The sequence below is a fragment of the Nannospalax galili genome, unplaced genomic scaffold (genome assembly GCF_000622305.1).
Source record: "Nannospalax galili isolate Female #2095 unplaced genomic scaffold, S.galili_v1.0 scaffold589, whole genome shotgun sequence".
Lineage (NCBI taxonomy): Eukaryota > Metazoa > Chordata > Mammalia > Rodentia > Spalacidae > Nannospalax > Nannospalax galili.
The window spans coordinates 1,176,450-1,197,511 of NW_008360324.1; the positions used below are offsets into that span (position 1 = coordinate 1,176,450).

The 21,062-nt window shown below is 37.5% G+C and overlaps 1 protein-coding gene across 1 annotated transcript; it reads left to right on the forward strand.

Moving 5' to 3' along the window:
* The first annotated feature begins 441 nt into the window (after positions 1–441).
* Positions 442–17,917, forward strand: Clec4d (C-type lectin domain family 4 member D). Its single transcript, XM_008825505.2, has 6 exons — positions 442–475; positions 3,682–3,768; positions 5,661–5,768; positions 8,088–8,236; positions 16,556–16,671; positions 17,678–17,917. Exons 1-6 carry the CDS (start codon positions 442–444, stop codon positions 17,838–17,840), a joined length of 657 nt encoding a protein of 218 aa, XP_008823727.1. The 3' UTR covers positions 17,841–17,917.
* Positions 17,918–21,062: the final 3,145 nt, after the last annotated feature.

Genomic DNA, 21,062 nt, shown 5'->3' on the forward strand with positions numbered 1-21,062 from the left:
TGAAAAGACAGTCAACATCATTATTAACCGGGAATTGATTCAAAAAGCAAGTCAATGCTTTTATACACCTATTCTAAAACGAAAAACTTGAGTTATTTAAACTTCTTTACTTTGGGCATTGCTAAATATTTTGTCTGAACTAATAAAAACACATTGAGAAACCTTTTCTGACACATTATGGAAGTTTCTACTGACTGTTTCTGGTCTTGCTTTCTCAATTTCCTATCTCTCTTTGCCCATCTGCTGAAGTGTATTGGAGGAAACCCCATTTTTGAAAAGATTGCTTCTTTCAAATTAACTCTCTTATACTCTTCCAAATTTTACCAGAATAGGTCAGATTTATTGGTGTTCAGTCACAAGTATTTCTGAATATACACCTCTAGCAGTGATATACACTCTAAGATTAAAGCAGACGAGGTTCCCGATTCTACTGATCACATCATGTGGCTGGAAGATTCTCAGAGTAAACGTGAGTGCTTTGCTTTCAATATCCTCCCCCTCCTCATCCTCCTTGTCCTCCTCCTTCTCCCCCTCTTCCTCCTCCTCTTTTTCTTCAAGACAAAGTCTTATTATGTAGTCCAGGTTTCCTTGAACCTGCTATGCAACCTGGATTGGCCTCAAATTGGATCTTCTTGTCTCTAACTTCTGAGTGCTGCTGGTACAGGCATGTGCTACTATGCTCTCAGTTCCTTCCAATTTCAAAGAAGTAGATGGATTTATGACTGTGTTTTTAATGGCAGTGCAAAGATTTAAGGTGATAACTTATGGGAGGAAAATGAGGACAATCTTGATAAAGAGAATGGACATCGTTAAATTCGAATAAATTGCATAACAGACACTTCCTCCTAAAATCAAATTGTATGAAGAGAAGAGATTAAGTATGTAAGAAAGATATGAATTAAATACTTTGGAAAATTCATTCAAAGGAGAGAGAGGGGAGTGAGGGAGGGAGGGAGAGAGGAAGAGGGAAAGGGAGGGAGAGAGAGAGAGAGACAGAGAGAAGTCAGACTTTATGCTCTTGGTATGTCGGAGACTCTATCTGGTTTTATGTTTGACTTAAGGGATGCCAGTGGATTTGTACTGTGATAATGTTAAATATTTCTGAGGAATATATAGCATGTGTCTTCTGGATATGACAGGGCCATTGCATCCATGAACTTACTGCAGATATGATTACTGTAAGTTGCACGTCTTACACAAGATCAAGCCAACAGGATCAGTCAATATTCTAGGAGGTAGCATTAAATTCAAGTCAGCGGGCTGTGTACAAAAACAAAGAAAAAGAGAACACAAAAGGGGAGTGGGATGTGTTGGGAGTGTGCCTGGAGGGAGTGGGAGGGTAGGATGGGTGAGTCGGGGGTGGATACGATCAAGTTACATTGTTTACAAGTATGAAATCATCAAAGAATATATAAAAGATATTTCATTAATAAAAAGAAACATACAGCATGAATGCTAAAATACATGTTTAAACTTAAATTCTTGCTTCATCTCCTCAATCTGTTATGGTAAATTTCAACAGGATCATGCTGTATGGTAGTCCTGAAAAACATTTTCTTAAAAAATATTCTATTTATTATTTTTATTTTATGCGTATGAGTGTTGCCTGCATGTATGTAAGTGTACCTGTGCCATGCAATGACTGTAGAGGTCAGAAGGCATCTGATCCCCTGGAACTGGAGCTACGGATGGTTGTTAGCTGCCATGTGGGTTCTGGGAACCGAACCCGGGTCCTCTGCAAGAGCAGTCAGTGCTCTTAACTGCTGAGCCATCTCTCCAGTCCCCATTTTGTTTTGTTCTTCCCCCCCTTTTTTTGAATAGGGGATTGAAACTCAGTCTATTTAATGCCAGGGAAGTGCTCTACCACCAAGCTGCATCCCTATCCCTTTCTTTCCTTTTTATTTCTAGACAGGATCTTAGTGTGTTTCCTAGGCTAGTTTTGAACTCACTCTGAAGCTGAGGTAGGCCTTGAACTTGCAGTTCTCCTGCCCTAGCTTCCTGAATACCTGGGATTACAGGCCTGATTATACTAGGCCCAGCAGAAAAAAAGCACCGCAATGAATATTATATTACACCAATGCATTCAGTTATTTCTATGGCATTGAGCTTTAGAATTAAAGTTGTTATAGAAAATATAATGCTCTTAAAAATGGATAAATGAGGTGCCAGCGAGATGACTCAGTGGATAAATGTGCTTGATGCCAAGCCCAAGTTGTATTTCCAGAACACACATGGGGTGGAAGGGCAGAACTGATTCCCACAAGTTGTATTCTGTCCTCCATATACCATGGCATGAGTACACACATACACACACACACACACACACACACACACACAAATACATACAAATAAGTAAATAAATAAATGTGATAAAAATTTGAAATGGATAAATGCCATTAATTGAATAAATTAATTAATAGAATAAATGCCATTAATTAAAAGGTTTTACTAATTTCAGCCTCAGCGCCAGCAGTCACTTCCCTTCTTGAGTACTTACTTTCAGCTCTGCCGACATTGCATGTTTGTACTGTAGTTTTAAGAATCAATATGAAGGTTTGGAAGGATGGCTCAGTGGTTAAGCGCATTGGCTGTTCTTGCAGAAGACCTGGGTTTGAATCCTGGCACCCACGTGGTGGCTAACAAATATCCGTAACTCTAGTTCTAGGGGATCCGACGCCCTCTTCTGTCCTCTGCAAGCACTGCACAGCATGGGTGCACTAACACACGTGTAGACAATACACTCATACACATAAAATAAAAATAACAAAAAAGAATCAATACGAAAAATCAGGTCACAGTATTTTATGGTTCTCTGATTGAGCACACTTGTATTTGTTTGACAGCCACTTAAATTTCAGCAGATTAAATTTATTGCTCATAATTTTGTTCAATTAAAATATTTTATTTATTATTTTTATTTTGTGTGTGTGAGTATAGTGCCTGCATGTGTATAAGTGCTTCATGTGGGTGAAATACCTGCAGAGGTCAGATGATGGTGTCAGATCCCCTGGATGTGGGTGCTGGGAATCGAATCCAGGTCCTCTGCAGGAGCAGCCAATGCTCTTAAACACTGAGTCATCTCTCTAGTCCAATGTTGCTCAATTTTTAAGTTGATTTTAGAATTTTTCTCAATTTTAAAGTTGATTTTAGATTTTTAAAAATATATTCTGTGATAGTAATAGTATGATAAGAATTTTCTTCTTTGTTTTGCTTATTTTTTATGAGTTATATAGACGTTTCAATTTTTATTTGCTTAAGGTCTTAATTTTTATGACTTTTTTTTTGGTGTCCTGTTTATTATAAAAAGCCTTTCCTGCTGGGCATGGTGGCGCATGCCTGTAGTGCCAGCACTCAGGAGGCAGAGGCAGGCAAATCTCCGTGAGTTCAAGGCTAGCCTGATCTACATAGTGAGTTCCAGGCCAGCTGGGGCTATAGGGAGACCCTGTCTCAAAAAGACCAAAACAAACAAAACAAAAAACAATAACAACAAAAAACCTTTCCTTATAAAACCTTGTCAAAACAAGCTTATGTTTTTCTTAGCAAACTCTAAGATTGATTTATTCAGTGGAAATACTTAAGTCTTCTATACTCCGAAAATGCTTTGGTGCCTCTCATATTTATTATTCCTTCATCTTGTGGCAGGGAGGAGAATAATCTATTTTTCTTTTAACCTGATATAAGGCAGCCGACACCCCAAGCTGATCCCCTGGGCCTTTGCTGCTGTTTCCATTTTACTTCTCGGTGCTTGTTTTATTGCAAGTTGTTTGGGTGAGTTATTAACAAAGCGGAATTCTTCTTTTATCATTTTCCCCCCAAATTTTCATGATGTTGCCCTAGGCCGTGGTTTCCCTCCACCTGTCAATGTATATGTTCAGTATCTAGGCTGTAGCGTTCAGAGCTACGCACTTCACTTTCCATTATTTGTGATGCTGCCTTGACTCCAAAATACTCTTTGCTGAGGTATGATTGACATATAGAATCTCTAAGTATTTAACATACACACCTCAAGGTCAGGTATGATTGACATATAGAATCTCTAAGTATTTAACATACACACCTCAAGGTCAGGTATGATTGACATATAGAATCTCTAAGTATTTAACATACACACCTCAAGGTCAGGGATAAATATACATTCGTGAAACTATCACCATCGTTAATACAATGGGAAAGCTTGTTCTTTCTAATATGTAAAGTTGTTATAATTGAATCTGTATGGTATATATATAAGCAACTAGTCTGGAGGAGAGAATAGTTTAAGTATAGATTCCCTTTGTCTAATTCTTCATATAAAACAAAGGAGATATTACAGAGTCACGGGGAAAGGAGAGTTTTGTTCAATTAATGTTGTAGAGTTTATTATTATATTTAACAAATGAAGTCGGGTTCTTATATCATACCATATACAAACAATAGACCACTATAGTGAAAACAGAAAGCTGTAAGATAATTTGTAATGCATTCATGTGTGGAATGTATATAAATTCTTCAAACTAATTGGAAAAATGTCAACAATATAGTAGAAAATAGGCAAAGTCTTAAGCAGACATTATAGAAAAGAGAAAAGGAAAATATAATAAACACAGAATGTCATCCTTTGGCGATGACAGTGAAAATGTAGCTCGCAAGGATTTGCCACTGTAATGACTAAATGATATGGCAGCACTCATGATGATGTTGTAGAATTGGTCCTCATCAGAATGGAAAGCTGTGAAATCACTTTAGAAAACTTAACTATTTATCCCTTTTTATAGCAGGTATACACTATTACCAGCAGTTCCACTCCTAGGTCTACACCCTACAGAAATGCATGATCAAAAATGCTCACAGTATCACAGTTAACAATAGTCAAACACTGGAAACAGTATATCTACCTACTAGAAGTAGAACAGTTAAGTGCATTTCACTGCACGAAGACAATAGATTGCAGTATGAAAATGGAGAATTATAGCCATGTGAAAAATATTGTTTCAGAAGTAATGTTGAACATAACCCAGTACAAATGATACATGCAATATCAGTCCATTAAAAGAAAGTTCTAAAGTAAGTAATTCTGGTCTGTAGAGTTCCAGGCTAAAATTATGAAGCAAAGCACAGGGAGAACACTTTAAAAGCCATGGAGTGTTTACCTATAATGGAGAAAGAGTGAGTTGTGTTTTGGGTATGACTGCTACCTGGGGTATTAACAAGATTCTGTTTCTTGAATTGCGCAGTTTTTATCTGGAGTGTTAATATTACATCAGTTTACCAACTTGTGCATTTGTGGTTTTTTTTTCATTTTACTTTTTAATGCTTGATTATACATCAAAGTAAAAAATACTAATAAACTAATGAGGTTCACTAAACTTTGTAGAACTATCCTAGTGGTAACCAAAATTTTTACTCTTACACAAATTCCAATAGAATAAGAAACTTAAAGTCACATATACCTAAAATACTTCAAGGCTTCTCATACAAAACACAAAATTGATAATATGATATAAAGCGTTAGTTTTCTACAATTGCTTTCAACCGTTTACCTGGAATTGGAATAAAGGAACCATAGAGAGAAGAAAGAGAATGTGCAGGCCTCAACTGTGAGTGAAAAAGCATAGAAAGTTCAGCCCACTTTCCTAATTAAGCGGTTATGCAGAAACTAACTTTTTTCCTCTGTCTGACAGTGACTTACCGGATTTTACATTTCAAGAAGAGAATGGAAGTGGCCAAGGTATCAGACTACCATACAGAGCTAACATGCATCAGAGAAGAGCCAGAACTGGGAGGCAGAGGTAGCAGAAAACATAGCTCCTTTCTTGTTTTGATTTCTGTTTGACCTCATGATTTGATTTAAAGAGCACTAGTAGCAAACCAGGAGTGAGCACTGTGACAAAACGAGAACTGGCCTCAGGAATGAACACCACTAAATTGGTCTTGGAATAGTGTCTCATTGACTGTAGTCAAATAACTGGAGAATAGACCTTAACACATTATTCGTTTATTTTTCTGGTGCTTGAGATCAAATCCAGGCCTCTTGCATGCCAGGCAATTACTCTACATGGATAGATCTTGATTTTTTTCACATTTAATTTTTAAATTTTTGACTTTTTTCTCAATATGTATTTTATTTTTTTGTGTATTTCATACAATAAATCTGAATTATATTTCGACCTCCTCCGTTATCTGCACTCCTCTATTCCCTCCACAAGATTTCGTGAATTCTGTCTTATATGTTAAAGCCTAGTTTGAGAGTCAAGTTTGTGTATACAGATGTCCCCCAGTGTGAGTTCATCCACTTGAGCCTGCTAAGCCTATCTAGCATCACTCCCTTAAAGAAGACCAACTCTCCCTCACCCAGCAGTGATCGATTGCCAATAGTTTCTCAGCTAAGTTTGGGTATTCTTACCCATTTCCCTACTTCTGTGCTGGGTTTTTGTTTGGTTTGAGTTTGTGTAGGTCATATGCATGCTGTAACCAATTGCTGTAAGTTCATACAAACAAGTTCCCAGCTGCCTGGAAAACTCTTTCCTCGTGGTCATCTATCACCCCTGTCTCTTACACTCTTTCCACCTCCTCTTCCACCATGGTCCCTGAGTCCTGAGTGGCAGAAGTTTAATATGGGATCCTAGCCAGGGACAAACACTTTGCAGTATCTTATTCTCTACATTTTTGTGTTAATCACCATCTGTTGCATGAGGAAGTTTCACTGGTGAAAGTTGAGAGACACAGTATTCTCTCTATCCCTTGTTCCACTATGTTCCATGAGCTTGGGGGTGTAGAGGTTCCATTGCAGATATATCACTTATGGCTGATCATCTTGTAGACACTTTTTCTCTGTGTGCGACTAGTTGTGGAACTCTGTAATAGTCTCCATCTGCTGCAAAAAGAATCTTCTTTGATGAATGGTGGGGGTTATACTTTTCTGTAAATATAAGGATACATATTTAGCATACAGTAAGAAATTATGTTTGTGTAGGAATGTGATAGATGTAGGTTTTTTTCTAGGATCTATGATATCTCCAGCCATGTGTATTTGGCTATGTTTACAGTACCACACATGAGTTCCCTCCCATCGATTTTTGGCAATTTCATGCATGTATACAATGCATTGTGATCTTATTTATCCCTATTATTACAGATTTTTTTGGGGGGGTCTTTTTGAGACAGGGTCTCCCTGTAGCCCCAGCTGGCCTGGAACTCACTATGCAGACCAGGCTGGCCTTGAACTCACACAGATCCACCTGTCTCTGCCTCCTAGTGCCTGGGATTGAAGGTGTGCACCACCACACCTGGTTATAGATCTTGTTTATTGAGGCAGGGTCTCACTACGTAGCCCAGGCTGGCCTGGAACTAAAGATCTTCTAACCCCGTCTCCTGAGAGCTTAGATCACAGTCTTACACCATCACACGTGGTTGGGCCATTTTTGACATTTGAAACATAATAAGTAGTTCATTCTATCTTTTGATTCAGATGTATCATGAGGACAGTTTCTTCTTAGTTTGTATAATTTGACTGACATGCCTATCTCTTTTAATATTTTGGAACTGGCAAAGTGTTATGGAGAACTGAGAAATGCTTGAGTTTTGCATTTTCTTTGTTTCTTCCACATGAAATGTCCCACAAAAGACATTTGTTAAGGAAACATTTTCTTTAGTTTCAAATAAAAATTTTCCTTTCCTCTCTCTCTCTCTCTTTCTCTCTCTCCCTTCCTTCCTTCCTTCCTTTCTTCTTTTTCTTTCTTTGCTAAATGTGAAACCCAGGGCTTTGTACACTCTAGGCAAGTGCTTCACCACTGAGCTATACTGATCGCTCTGGAAACATTTAAAATATGAAAGTAATACATGTACAGTCATTGAATAATGACATTGTCTTCTGAGATAATACTTTGCAATATTCTCATAGTAAATGTATAATTTTAAATACTCCTGTTTATAAATTTGTAAATATGATTTTTAAATTTTTTTGAGGGTAGAAGTCAATGATTTTTGCAATTTTGGCATTATTTTCATAAATGTGAATTGGATTTTAAGTAGTGAAATAATTGTACAATCTGTCACAGATGACATCCTACTTTGTAACTAATGCCCCTTTCAATTTTCACCTGGCTTAGGTGGCTGGAACTGCTGTCCTGTCAGCTGGAAAGCCTTCCAGTCTAACTGCTATTTTCCCCTTAATAACAACCAGACCTGGGATGAAAGTGAGAGGAACTGTTCCAGCATGGGGGCTCATCTGGCGACCATCACCACAGAAGCGGAACAGGTATATGTTAGCTCCGCTAATACAGGTGTTCTAGTTTCACTCTGTTGCTATTACAAACACCATAACCAAAAGCAATTTAGGGAGGGAGAGAATTTATTTCAGCAGAATAATAGCATCAGGCTCTCCTCTATGTCCTATGGCCTGTCTAGCCATATATTCCTTGGCCTGATATCAATGTCAAGTGAGGGCTCCATCTTATGAAGCAGACCTTAAATCCAAGTAGAAAATGGTTGGTTACTACCATATTTGTGCCACTATTGCACCAGAAGTTGTATCTTGCCAGGCAAGTTGTTGCCAAAGCAACACTTACAGGATTTACAGCTGGCTAAGGTTAGCAATTTTCCCTTTCAGTAGCATGCATATCACCTAACACTATGAAAGCTAGCCAATTTAGTGGGGTGTTTTTTTTGGTAATTTTTTATTGAATTTTTGGTATTTCATACAGAACATCATAATCAAACTTATTCATCTTTATACCCCCTTCCCCAATGGCACCCTCCCATAGCCCCCGACCACACTGAAATTCATGCATTCTGTCATTTGTGTTAAGGTCTATTGTGTCAAATTAGTGTCACCAGACATCCTTCAGTGCAAGTTTGTCCACTGGGATCTAGGCAGCCTATCTAGAGTCCCCCTATTATGAAGATCAGCTCTTCATCACCCAGCAATAATCAGCTGCCAATAATTCTTCAACTAAGATTGGGGCTTGTTGCCCATTTCCACAGTTCTGTGGTGGAGTTTTGTCTGCCTGAGTTTGCATAGCTCTTGTGCATGCTGACACTATTGCTGTAGGTTCATATCAGCAAGGTCCCAGGAGCTTGTAAGACTCTATTTCCATATGGTCATACACCTCCTCCTTGGCTCTTACAGTCTTTCTGACCCTTCTTCTGCAATGGTCCCTGAGCCCTGGGTGGGTGAAGTTTAATATAAGTGCCCTGTCAAAGGACCCATACTCTGAAGACTCTTACTCTCCACACTTTGGCCATTTGTAACCTTTTATGTTCCTGGTCCCCATTGCATGAGGGAGCTTCATTAATGAGAACTGAGAGATATATTAGTGTTCTCTTTACCCCTTGTTCTATGTTCTATGAGTCTTAGGTGTAGAGGTTGCATTGTAGATGTGACACTTACACTTGGGCAATTCAGACAATGTCTGTATGCTATCAATTCTGATACTCTTTGATAATCTCCGTCTGTTGCAAAAGAAGCTTCTTTGATGAGTGGTGACTGGGGTACTTGTCTCTAAATATAAAGATCCATAGTTTGCACATAGTAAGAAATTAATTTGTCCAGGGATATGAAAGCTTTGGAGATTTCTTTAAAAAAAACTCCAGCCATGTGTATTTGGCTATGTTTACAGTGCCACACATGAGTTTCCTCCTACTGAGTGAGTTTTAACTCCAATTAGGTAGCTGTTGATTACCCCCAAGATAAAAATGCCACTACTGTACCAATGTCATTTGTAGCATTGGTCCTTGATGTGCGTTTTAGGCCTTGAACTAGGGTTGGACCATTGATTGATGTTCTCCCTTACCAACCTGTGTAGTGCTCTGAAAGCTATGAGAGCTAGCCTTCAGGGGAGGTGGCTTCCAGGTCAGTTCCAGCTCCACTGCTCCCAATCCTGTGTCTGAAGTATGTCCTGTCTTCAGAAATAGGACCTTCCCTTCAAGTTCTAGGAGGCAATCAAGGGCTGTGGCAATACTCTGTGTAATTTTAACAGTCTCCTGGACTACCCTGGCCAACAACTCAAAGGAAGGTTTCTCCTGTCTGGCACTGTTTCTTGTTATGTAACCTTCAGCTATATACATGGACTCATGTAGGGATATTGTATGTGTAATTTGTCAGTAAGTTTTTTGGCTAATATGATTCCCTCTGGTTTTTATACTAGCTAGGCACTATTTATCTCTCTCTCCTCTCTCTCTTTCTCTCTCTCTCTTCCTGTTAAACCCTCCCTTTACATCCTCCACCTTTAAAGTATCCCCATTTTCCTCATTTTTCCCTTGATAATGCCAGCCTCCTACAGCCTCACCTCTCTTGAGCTCCTTCTTCCCCTTTATACCTATAGTTCCTTGTACAACCCCCCTCCTTCCCATTTAAATTCCCCCATTTTACCCATTTCTCCCTTAGTAGCACCTGTCTCCTACTGTTCTCTCTCAGGTTCCTTTTTTCCCTTTACTTCCCTGGTTCTTTTCCATTTTCTTGACTCTGCAGTTACATAAGGATGTATACTCACATATAAGGATTTGGTGCTAGGATCCACAAATGAGGGAACATTTGCCTTTTGTTTTTTTGAGTCTGTATTACTTCACTTAGTGTAAAAGTTTCCAGTTCCATCCATTTACCTGCACATTTCATGATTTTGTTTTTCGTTACTGCTGAGTAGAACTTCATTGTGCAAATGTACCGCCATCTGTTAGCTATTATGGAAAGAGCGACAACAAACATGGAGGTACAAGTATCTCTGCAATAGGATGAGTCCTTCGGGTGTAAGCCAATGAGTGGTATAACTGGGTCAAATAGTAGATTCATTTTTAGTTTTTAAAGAGTTCTCCACACTATTTTCCATAGGGATTGCAGGAGTTTGCAATCCCATCAGCAGTGAACGAGTATTCACCTTTCCCCAAATCTTTTCTAGCATTTGGTATCATTTGTTCTCTTGATATTAGGTAGTCTGACTGGGGTAAGATGAAATCTTAAAGTGGTTTAATTTACATTTCCATAATTGCTAACAATGTTGAACACTTTTCAAGATGTTTCTTAGCCATCTTTATTTCTTCTTTTAAGAACTTTCTGTTCAAATCTTTAACCCATCCTTTAAATGGGTCATTTGTTGTTTTGATTCTTTTTTTCCTGAATTCTTCATATATTCCGATGTTAAACCTCTGTCAGACATGTCGCTGGTGAAGATTTTCTCCCACTCTGTGGGTTTTCTCTTCACTTCCTTGGTTATTCCTTTTGATGTACAGAAGCTTTTTAGTTTAATGAGGCCCCACTTGTTGATTGTTGACCTTAATATCTGAGCAATTGATGTCTTGTTTATAAAGTCCTTTCCTACACCTATATCTTGTAGGTTACTACCATTGTTTTCTTCTAACAGTTTCAGAGTTTCAAGTTTCATGTTGAGGTCTTTGATCCATTTGGAGTTGACTTTTGCTCATGGTGAAGGATAAAGGTCTATGGGTGGAGATCCAGTTTTGCCAGCACCATTTGTTGAAGATGCTGTCTTTCCTCCAGTGTGTGTTCTTGGCACCGTTCTCAAATATCAGGTGGCTGAAATTGCATGTACTCATGTTTGGGTCTTCATTGATGTTCCATTGATCTATGTGTCTATTTTTGTGCCAGTACCATTTCTTTCTTTTTTTTTTTACAACTATAGGTCTGTAATATAGTTTGAGATCTGGTATAGTAATTCCCCCAATATTGCTTTTTGTGCTCAGGGTAGCTTTGGCTATCCAGGGTCTTTTGTGCTTCCATATGAATTTTAGAATTTTTTTCTACCCCTTTAAAGAATGTCATGGGGATTTTGATTGACATTGCATTGAATCTATAAATGGCTTTTGGTAGGATAGTCATTTTTACATTATTAATTCTTCCAGCCCATCAGCATGGGAGGTACGTCCACCTTCTGGTGTCTTCATTTATCTCTTTCTCTAATGATTTAAAGTTTTCATTGTAGAGATCTTTAATGGCTTTGGCCAGGTTTATTCCAAGATATTTTGTTTTTGAGGCTATTGTGAATAGGAAGGTTTCTATATGCTCTCTCTTCGATTGCTTGCTTGTTGTTGGTATACAGAAAGGTTACTGATTTTTGTAGATTAATTTTGTAACCTGCCACTTTACTGAAGGTGTTAATCACTTCTAGGAGTTTTGTGGTGGAATTTTTGGGATCGCTTAGATATAATATCATATCATCTGCAAAAGGGGATAATTTGACCTCTGCTTTTCCAATTAGTACTCCTTTAATTTCCTTCTCTTGTCTTATTGCTCTTGCAAGTTTCAAGTACTATGTTAAAGAGATGGGGATAGTCGACAGCCTTGTCTTGTTCCTGATTTTAATGGGAATGCTTTCAGTTTTTCTCCATTTAGAATGATGTTGGCTGTGGATTTGTTGTATATAGATATAGCTTTAATTATGTTGAGGTATGTTCCCTCCAGTCCAATTCCCTCTAGGACTTTCAACATAAATGCATGCTGAATTTTGTCAAAGGCCTTTTCTGCATCAATTGAGATTGATTTTGTCTTTGAGTCCATTTATATGGTTTATGACATTGATTGACTTATATATATTGAATAATACCTGCATCTCTGGAATAAAACTGAGTTGATCACGATGGATGATCTTTTGGATGTGTGTGTAATGCAATTTGCAAATATTTTGTTGAGAAATTTTGCATCTATGTTCATTAAGGATATGAGTCTATAGTTTTCCTTTTTTATTGCATCTTTACTTCATTTTGACATTAGAGTGATGCTGGCTTCATAGAAGGAATTTGGGAGTTCTACCTCTGTTTCCATCTTTTGCAATAATCTAAGTAGCATTGGTTGTAGAAACTTAAATGTGTGATAGAATTCTGCTGCAAACCCATTTGGGCCTGGGCTTCTTTTAGTTGGGAGGTTTTGTTTTACTGTTTCAATTTCCTTACATGTATGGGTTGGTTTAAGCTGTTCACCTCTTCCTGGTTCAGCTTTTGGTGAAGAAATTCATCCATTTCTCTTAGGTTTTCTAATAGAGTATATGTTTTTAAAGATATATTTTTCTTCCTCTATCAACTATAATAGACTTTTCCCTTTTAATGTCATGGTTATTTTTGTCTATCATGATGTTTTTCCTTTCATTTCTGATTTTATTGATTTGAAGTTGTTCTTTCTTTCTTTTGGTTGACTTGGCTAAGGTTCTGTCTACCTTTTTTTATCGTTTCAAAGAATCAGCTCTTAGATTCATTGATTCTTTGTATTGTTTTCTTTGTTTCTAGTTCATTAATTTATGTTCTGATTTGTATTATATCTTCTTGTCTGCTGGGTTTGGGTTTCATTTGCTGTTGCCTTTCCAGAGTCTTGAGTTGCAATGTTAAGTCATTTATTTGTGCTCTTTCTGATGTTTTAATGCAGGCACTCAGAATTATAAATTTCCCTCTTAGGGCTGCTTTTAAGGTGTCCCAGGGGTTTTGTTTTGTTATATTGTCATTTTCTTTTAATTCCAAGAATACTTTTATTTTTTAAAATTTCTTCTTTGACCAATTCATCATTCAGGAGTGTGTTGTTTAATCTCCATGAGTTTATGTAGTTGCCAGGGCTTTTTCTGGTATTGACTTTAAGCTTTGTTGCATTGTGGTCTGATATAATACATGGGATTATTTCAATTTTTTGTTTTGTTGAGGTTTGTTTTGTGCCCCAGTATGTGGTCAATTTTTTTCTTTTTCTTTTCCTTTTCCTTTTTTAAAATTTAATAATCACACAATTAGAAGAAGCATTTCATTACAGCTTTAACATAATCAATAACAATTCCCAGAGCAAGGATACATCTCTTTTAAAAGTGGCTATGAATTTTTAGGATCACAGTTAAATTAATACAGTTACACAATATTGAGCTCGGTATAAACCCTGTAAGACATAAAATTGAATGAGTTTTTAATCTTTAAAAAAGATCTCAATTTCATTTTAAAATATGCTGTTTGCTACAGAAAGACTCATTTTTAATGCTGCTAACACTTAGATATTTGCAATGTGTCTCTAATCTCTATATATCTGATTATTATAGTGGTCAATTTTTAAGAAAGTTCCATGGGGTGCTGAATAGAAAGTACTTTGGTGCTTGGGTGGAACATTCAGTAGATATCTGTTAGGCCCATTTGATGTATGGTATCATTTAATTCAGATGTCTCTGTTTATTCTTTGTCTGGGTGACTTGTCTAATGGAGACAGTTGGGTATTAAAGTCCACTACTATTACTGAGTTGGGGTTAATCTGTGTCTTGAAGTCCTATAGCATTGTTTTCATGGAATTGGGCATACCAGAGTTTGGTGCATATATGTTCATGACTTTAATATCTTCTTGGTTTATTGGTCCTTTGATCAGAATGAAGTTACCCTCTTTATCTCTTCTGATTAGTTTTACTTTGAAGTCTATTTTGTCAGATATTAGAATTGTAACCCCTGCTTTTTTCTTAGTGACATTTGCTTGGAACATTCTTTTCCATCCTTTCACCTTAAGGTAGTTCCTGTCTTTGAAAGTGAGATGGGTTTCTTGCAGACAACAAAAAGATGAATTTTGTTTCTTAATACATTCAACTAGAGTGTGTCTTTTGACTGGGGAGTTTCATTGGTATTTAGAGTCCATTGGTATTGAGAGTTATTGAATAGTTCTCCTTTCTTCACATCTTTTTATTGCTTCAAGTATTCTCTGATGTGTTAGTTTTGTGTACATGTATTCTTTCAGGCTATTTGTGTCATGGAATATTTTTCTTTCCCCCTGAACTATAATAGACATTTTTGCTAGGTATAGTATTCTAGGCTGGCATCTATTGTCATGTAGAACTGGAAACACCTTGGTCCAGGCTCTTCTGGCTTTCATAGTTTGCATTGGTAAGTCATCTGTAATTCTGATGGGCTCTCCCCTGTATGTAACTTGTTTTTCTTTTGCTGCTTTCAGTATTCTCTCTTTGTTCTGTACATTTAGTGTTTTTATTGTGATATGCTGTGGGGAGTTTCTTTTCTCAGCCTGTCTATTTGGTGTTCTATGTGCTTCTTGTATTTGTAAGGTATGTCTTTCCTCAGTTTTGGGAAATTTTCTTCTACAATCCTGTTGAAGATCTGGTCAATACCATTATTAACCTGAAGTTCTCCTTCCTCTATGCATATGATGTGGAGATTTGATCTTTTTATGGTGTTCCATATTTCCTGCATATTCCATTCCTGAAAATTAAATTTTTCATAATCTTTGCTTGAGTAGTCCAATTCTTCAGTTTTGTCCTCCAGTCTTGGAGGATTCTGTTTTCCATTTCATTCATTTGTGTGGTGAGACTTTTTCCTGCCATTTCAAATTGGCTTATTGGTTTTTTGTTTTTTTGTTTTTTGTTTTTTTACTTCCTTTTTCATTTGAACTTGAGTTTTCTTCAATGTTTGTATCTCTTTTGTGAATTCAGTCAGAAGTTTATCCCTATCTTCTTTTAGTTCTTTGATTTGTGTATTCTTTAAAATCACTGAATTCTTTGATCACGTTTCTGATTGTTCCTTTAAATTCTGTGTCCTGGGTTATTTCTAGGGGGTTCTCATTGTAGAATTCTATAAGACTGGTTGGTGTTTAGTGGTGACATATTATTTGGGTTTTTCATATTATTACTTTTTCACTGTCATTTTGGCATGTGGGTTTCTTTTGTTGTTTGTGATTCTGGTATGAAATTCAAGACTTTGTTACTTGAGCTGAAGTCTAATTCTGTTTGTATTACTGATGTTACTTTGTTATTTTCTTATTATGTATGAAAAGCTGGCTGGTCTAGGCTTCATGTTCTTCCTTTTGATTTTTATATTGCAAGGACTGATGACTGTAGTCCAACTTCTCAGGAGTTCCCACAGATGCCCAAGTCAGGCACCAATCTGATACTTTCAGGTTTCCTCCTAAGGTCTGGGTCCCTACTAGCCAGCAGGCACAGCACAGTTTGGGAAGATCATTAGGTGGAGGCTGGATTCAGGTGCTTTCAGGCAGTCTTCAAATGTCTGGGCCCTGACTAAAGGGTAGAGGTGCCTAGCTTTGCACCAGTGGAAGGGGCTGCAGATGGTCCCAATGTAGGGGGGTGGGCATGGTGTGATTTGGGAAGCTTACCACGACTTGGAGGCTGGATTCAGGCACTCTGAGGCAGTATGCGTAGGTCTCACCCCTACTAAAGGGAAGAGAAACCTAGCCCTCCCAATTTTTTTTTTTTTAAGAGCTGAAATCTATCTCTTCCTGTGATCCATTTTCCCATGTGTGTCACAGCTCAGCCTGCTTTTTCTTTGGTCAACAGAACTTCCTTGAGGGTTTTGTCCTCATCACTTTGTCATCTATAAGTTTGGTGACTCTTCAAATAAAAGGAAATTTAATAAAATACCTATACAATTAAAGGTGACTTTTAAAAAGACCCTAAAAACCATTCAGTCCTATTCACCATATCCTAAGGGGTTTGCAACTCTACTGCTATTCTAACCAGGTTTTGAAAACAGACCTACCTGATGCCATGGCATTTGTTCTTAACCAGAGATCTATTTGATGTCTTTCCTCTTTATCAACTTAACATCCATCACCCAAGCACAAGCATATTTACAAAAATGTATATTTTGTGTGCAGAACTTTGTGACTCAATTTTTGGATAGACGATTTTCATATTTCCTGGGACTTACAGATAAGAAGATGGAAGGTCAGTGGTACTGGGTGGACCAGATGCCATTTAACCCACACATGACGTGAGTATATTGCTGTGTCTAAGGGTACTCATGGCAAAAGTGAGAAGATGTGGGAAGTAGAGTTCATTTTAGAGTAGACTACACCAGCACAAGAGTATTTCCTCCACAGAGCACCAGCTGTTGAGTAATCTCTGTATGTTTTGTTCTCATTGCAGAATAATCCCATGACTTCAGCAAAACTTTCAGTATTCTTGTTTGTACAATGTTGAGGAAAGAATAGATAACACGGGAGTGATACGAAAATTTTTTCTTAAACTTGGCATTTATGCAATTAACATAGTAAGAGATAAATACTATTTTTGAAACAATTATGGCCTGATAATTTTCTTCCTTGGAACCAATATAGTATGATACAAATAATAACACAAAGTCACCTGTATAATTTAACATTTTTCTAGCAATCACATTAAGAAAGTAAAAAGAAGTCAGGCGTGGTAGTACACACCTGTAATCCTTGCATTCATGAGGTGGGGCTAAATAACTGCTAGTTTGAAGCTACCCTGGGCTACATAGAGTGTCCTACAGCCTTAGCTATAAAGCACAAGACCCCATTTCAAAAAGAAAAACAGAACAGAACAAAACAAAGCAAAACATACAAACAAACAAAATCCCCAAAGAACAAAAGAAAGTAAAAGGAAACAGGTAGAATTTTTTTGTAATAATATATTAATTATAGATCGTTAATAATGTATTTAACACAGTACACACATATCATTTCAACATGTGATCAATATAATATTATTGCCAAGATATTACTTATATTTTTCCCATTAAGTCTTCAAAATACAGTGTGCACTTGTAACATAAGGATGTCTCAGTGTGGATGAAGCCATTTCAAATGCTCAGTAGCCACACTGAGCATTTACACTGCACATTGCAGCTTTATTATGTGCCCTGACTTTACTTTGTTTCACTCTCTTTCTCTGAATTTTCCCTGTATTTCTATCTCTATACCCATCAATACCATCAATATCAGCTACATCTCTCTATGTTACTTTTCTTTCAGTTTCTGGCATGATGATGAACCCAACAACTTTCTGGAAGAAGACTGTGTTATCCTTGTTAACAACCAAGATAAATGGGCCTGGAATGACTTTCCTTGTCACTTTGAGGCAAGCAGGATTTGTAAGTCACCTGGAGTAACATTCAGCTGGAAACCTAGGAAGTGATCCCCATGAGGGAGATAGTAAAGAGCCTGTCAGACTAGGGGCTAATGAGTAGGCATCATTGAAATGGAGAATGTTTTCAGTCACGAGGATGCTCTTCATTATTTTTTGTTCAAACCTCAGTCAACATACATTGTGTGTGTGTGTGTGTGTGTAAGATAATGAGGTTTTGTGTGGTGTTTTGGTGGAAAGGATAATCAGCGTTCTATGAGAACCAGTTTTTATTTTCTTTGCTTCCTGATAGTATTTTAAGATATTTACCTTTCAATTGGATGTTATTAATTATGTAGTTAATGGAAAGGCTTGAATAACACAGTTTTTTAAAGTCATTTTTCTCTTGCTCAAATTCTTAATTCTTAAAATTCAAAGTTAGGATAGGTGATAATTTTTGTCTTTTGACCTAAATCTCATCCTAAAAATTTAACATAATTTTTATTGATAGATGTTTCATTTTCATATTTTTAAAAAAGTTATTATAGTAACATTTCATGTGTTAAAAATTCCCAGAACAGCAGTATAGAATAGGTCTCAGTGATGTGTTGCACAGGTAGAAAAAAAGTATGTATACCTGATAATATATTTGCTTACTGGCTGGGGATGGCCCAGCAGTTAAGAGCACTGGCTGTTCTTGTTGAGAACCAGGTTCAGTTCCCCGGACTCTCACGGCAACTAATGACTGTCCATAACTCCAATTCCAGTGGATCCATCACCTTCTTCTGGCCCCCATGGACATTGCATGCACAGGTGCACATACATCCAGGAAAACACTCATACACATAAAAATAAATAAATAAAAAAATCACCAATTTTACTTCTTCCTCATTCTAGGCATCTTGTCAAAGCTGGGAGTCTCATGCTGACCTAACTTCATTTTAATGGGCACTTTAAATGCCTTTACTCCTACAGCTGAGAGAACAAAGTCCCAGGGAAGCTAAACAGCTCACCTTCGTGCTGCTTTGGCAATCAGAACTATGACCCAGATTTGCCTTTTCCTGGAGATGAACCGTATCTCCTTTTACTTACAGGAAAGTTAATGCAGATACTTGGCTTTTTAAATGGCTAACAGCTCAAATATCTCAATCATTTGAAGTTGCACTGTATTGATGCTTTTATTTTGAATAAAAATGACATTTAAACTCATTTATATAAATTATTGTAATATTTTAGAGCTATAATCCTTGCAAGGGAGTCACTGTACCAGCAAACCATAATTATGATGTTTGTGATTGTATTAGTTACTTTTCTGTTGCTGTGATAGAAACACTGACCAAAGCAACTTATAGAAGGAAGAGCTTATGGTTCCAGGGGAATTACAGTCCATCATGGCAGGGAGGCATGGTGGCAGGAGGTAGCTGGAACAGGAGCAGAAAGCAGAGCACTCACATCTTCAAGCAGACATAGGAGGCAAGAGAGCTTACTCAAGATCTGGCAAGGCTTAAGTGTTCCCTCCAGCATAGCCACAGCCTCTAAGACCTCCCAAAACAGCACCACCAACTGGGGACAAAATGTCCAAATACTTGGAGCCTATGGGGTCATTCTCATTCAAACCATCACAGTGATATTAATGGTTCAGTTACGGCTGACTTCAACAATTCAACAAAACATATTGGCTTGGTCTTTTTTAAGAATTTTAATTTGCTGCCAGGAGTGGTGGCACACTCCTTTAATCTCAGCACTCTGGAGGCAGAGACAGGTGGATCTCTGTGAGTTCAAGGCCAGCTTGGTCTACATAGGGAGTTCGGGCCAGCTGGGGCTACAGGGAGACCCTTCCTCAAAAAGACAGAAAAAAAAAAGACTTTTGATTTGCTACCATTTGCATCTAAAATGAAAAACTTCAGGCAAAAAGTTTCAACTTCTAAATCACAGTTTTAAAAAGCAACAGTTGCTTTGTGAGTTCACTAATAATTTTGGGGGTTAAATTTAGAGTACTGGTACTTAGGTACGTTTGGTGGTAGGGTGTGTGTGTGTGTGTGTGTGTGTGTGTGTGTGTGTGTGTGAAAAAAAACATTAAAGCTGGTACTTTCATATGAAGTTGGGCTAAGTAACTGTATGTTGTGCTGCCAATATTCACTAAATCACATAGTACAAGACCTGTTGAATTAACTTTATGTAAATATTAATGGGCTATGTATAGTTAATATTATCCACTTTGATGTCTAAATTATAAACGTGTGTATGTAGAAATTCAGTGGTCAATAAAAGGCAATCCCTTTGTGATTTTATTCACTTGTTTCTGCACCTGCATCTGCAGTCTATGTTTCCTGATGCTGATCATGCCTCAGCGTCTCCAGTGCCTTCACCATTCCTCAGGTGTCCAGCTCTCTCATCTGCATTAGTGCAGCAGCCTCAGCTTGGGTCCATTTCCACCCTTGCCCCTTTAGTTTATTTTTAACTATCAGGACATTTCTATTCTTCGTGATTTGCTTAAGATCATTGGCAGTAATTTAATAAAACAGACTCTAGTTATTTTAGTATATTATGGCAGCTCTAAAGCTTGAAACACATGAAAAAATTTAAAAACACTTTATTGGTTGAGAAGGAATGCATATATGTGTTAAAAAGGCAAACAGTAAACAATAAAACTCTGAAGCAGCACTAACCTGTGGGTACAAACACAACTGTTTAGAAGGCAGCTTGACAGATGTCCACTGATATCTTTCCTTTGCTCCAGTAGATAACCTCCTATCAATGCTCTAGCAAGGGGTTAATTAAACTCAGTGGGTACACACAAAAGGCAGCCTTGAAAGTAAGAGAGGAACTTGTTCAGAAGGATTCCAGGGGGAGAAAGAGGATAACGACAGGAGAATCATGTGTGAAAATGACTAAAAATTATTGTATAAACATCTGAAACTGCCAAACAATTAAAAAAATAAAAAAGAAGGCTGTAGAGATGGCTCAGTAGTTAAGACCACTGGCTGCTCTTGCAGAAGACCTGGGTTCGAATCCCAGCACCTACATGGTGGCTAACAACCATCTGTAACTTCAGTTCCGGGGGATCCAATGCCCTCTTCTGTCCTCCATAGGCATTGCATGACATACGTGCACTTACGTACATTCAGTGCACGTAATACACTTACGCACATAAAATTAGTTAATTAATTAATTAATTAAAAAGAAATTGGAAAAATATGACACAAATCCCTTTTCTTTCCAGAATGCAAGCATCAATTTTTAAAGAAAGATATATTTTTATTTTGGGGGTGGATAGATGGTTCAGTGGTTAAG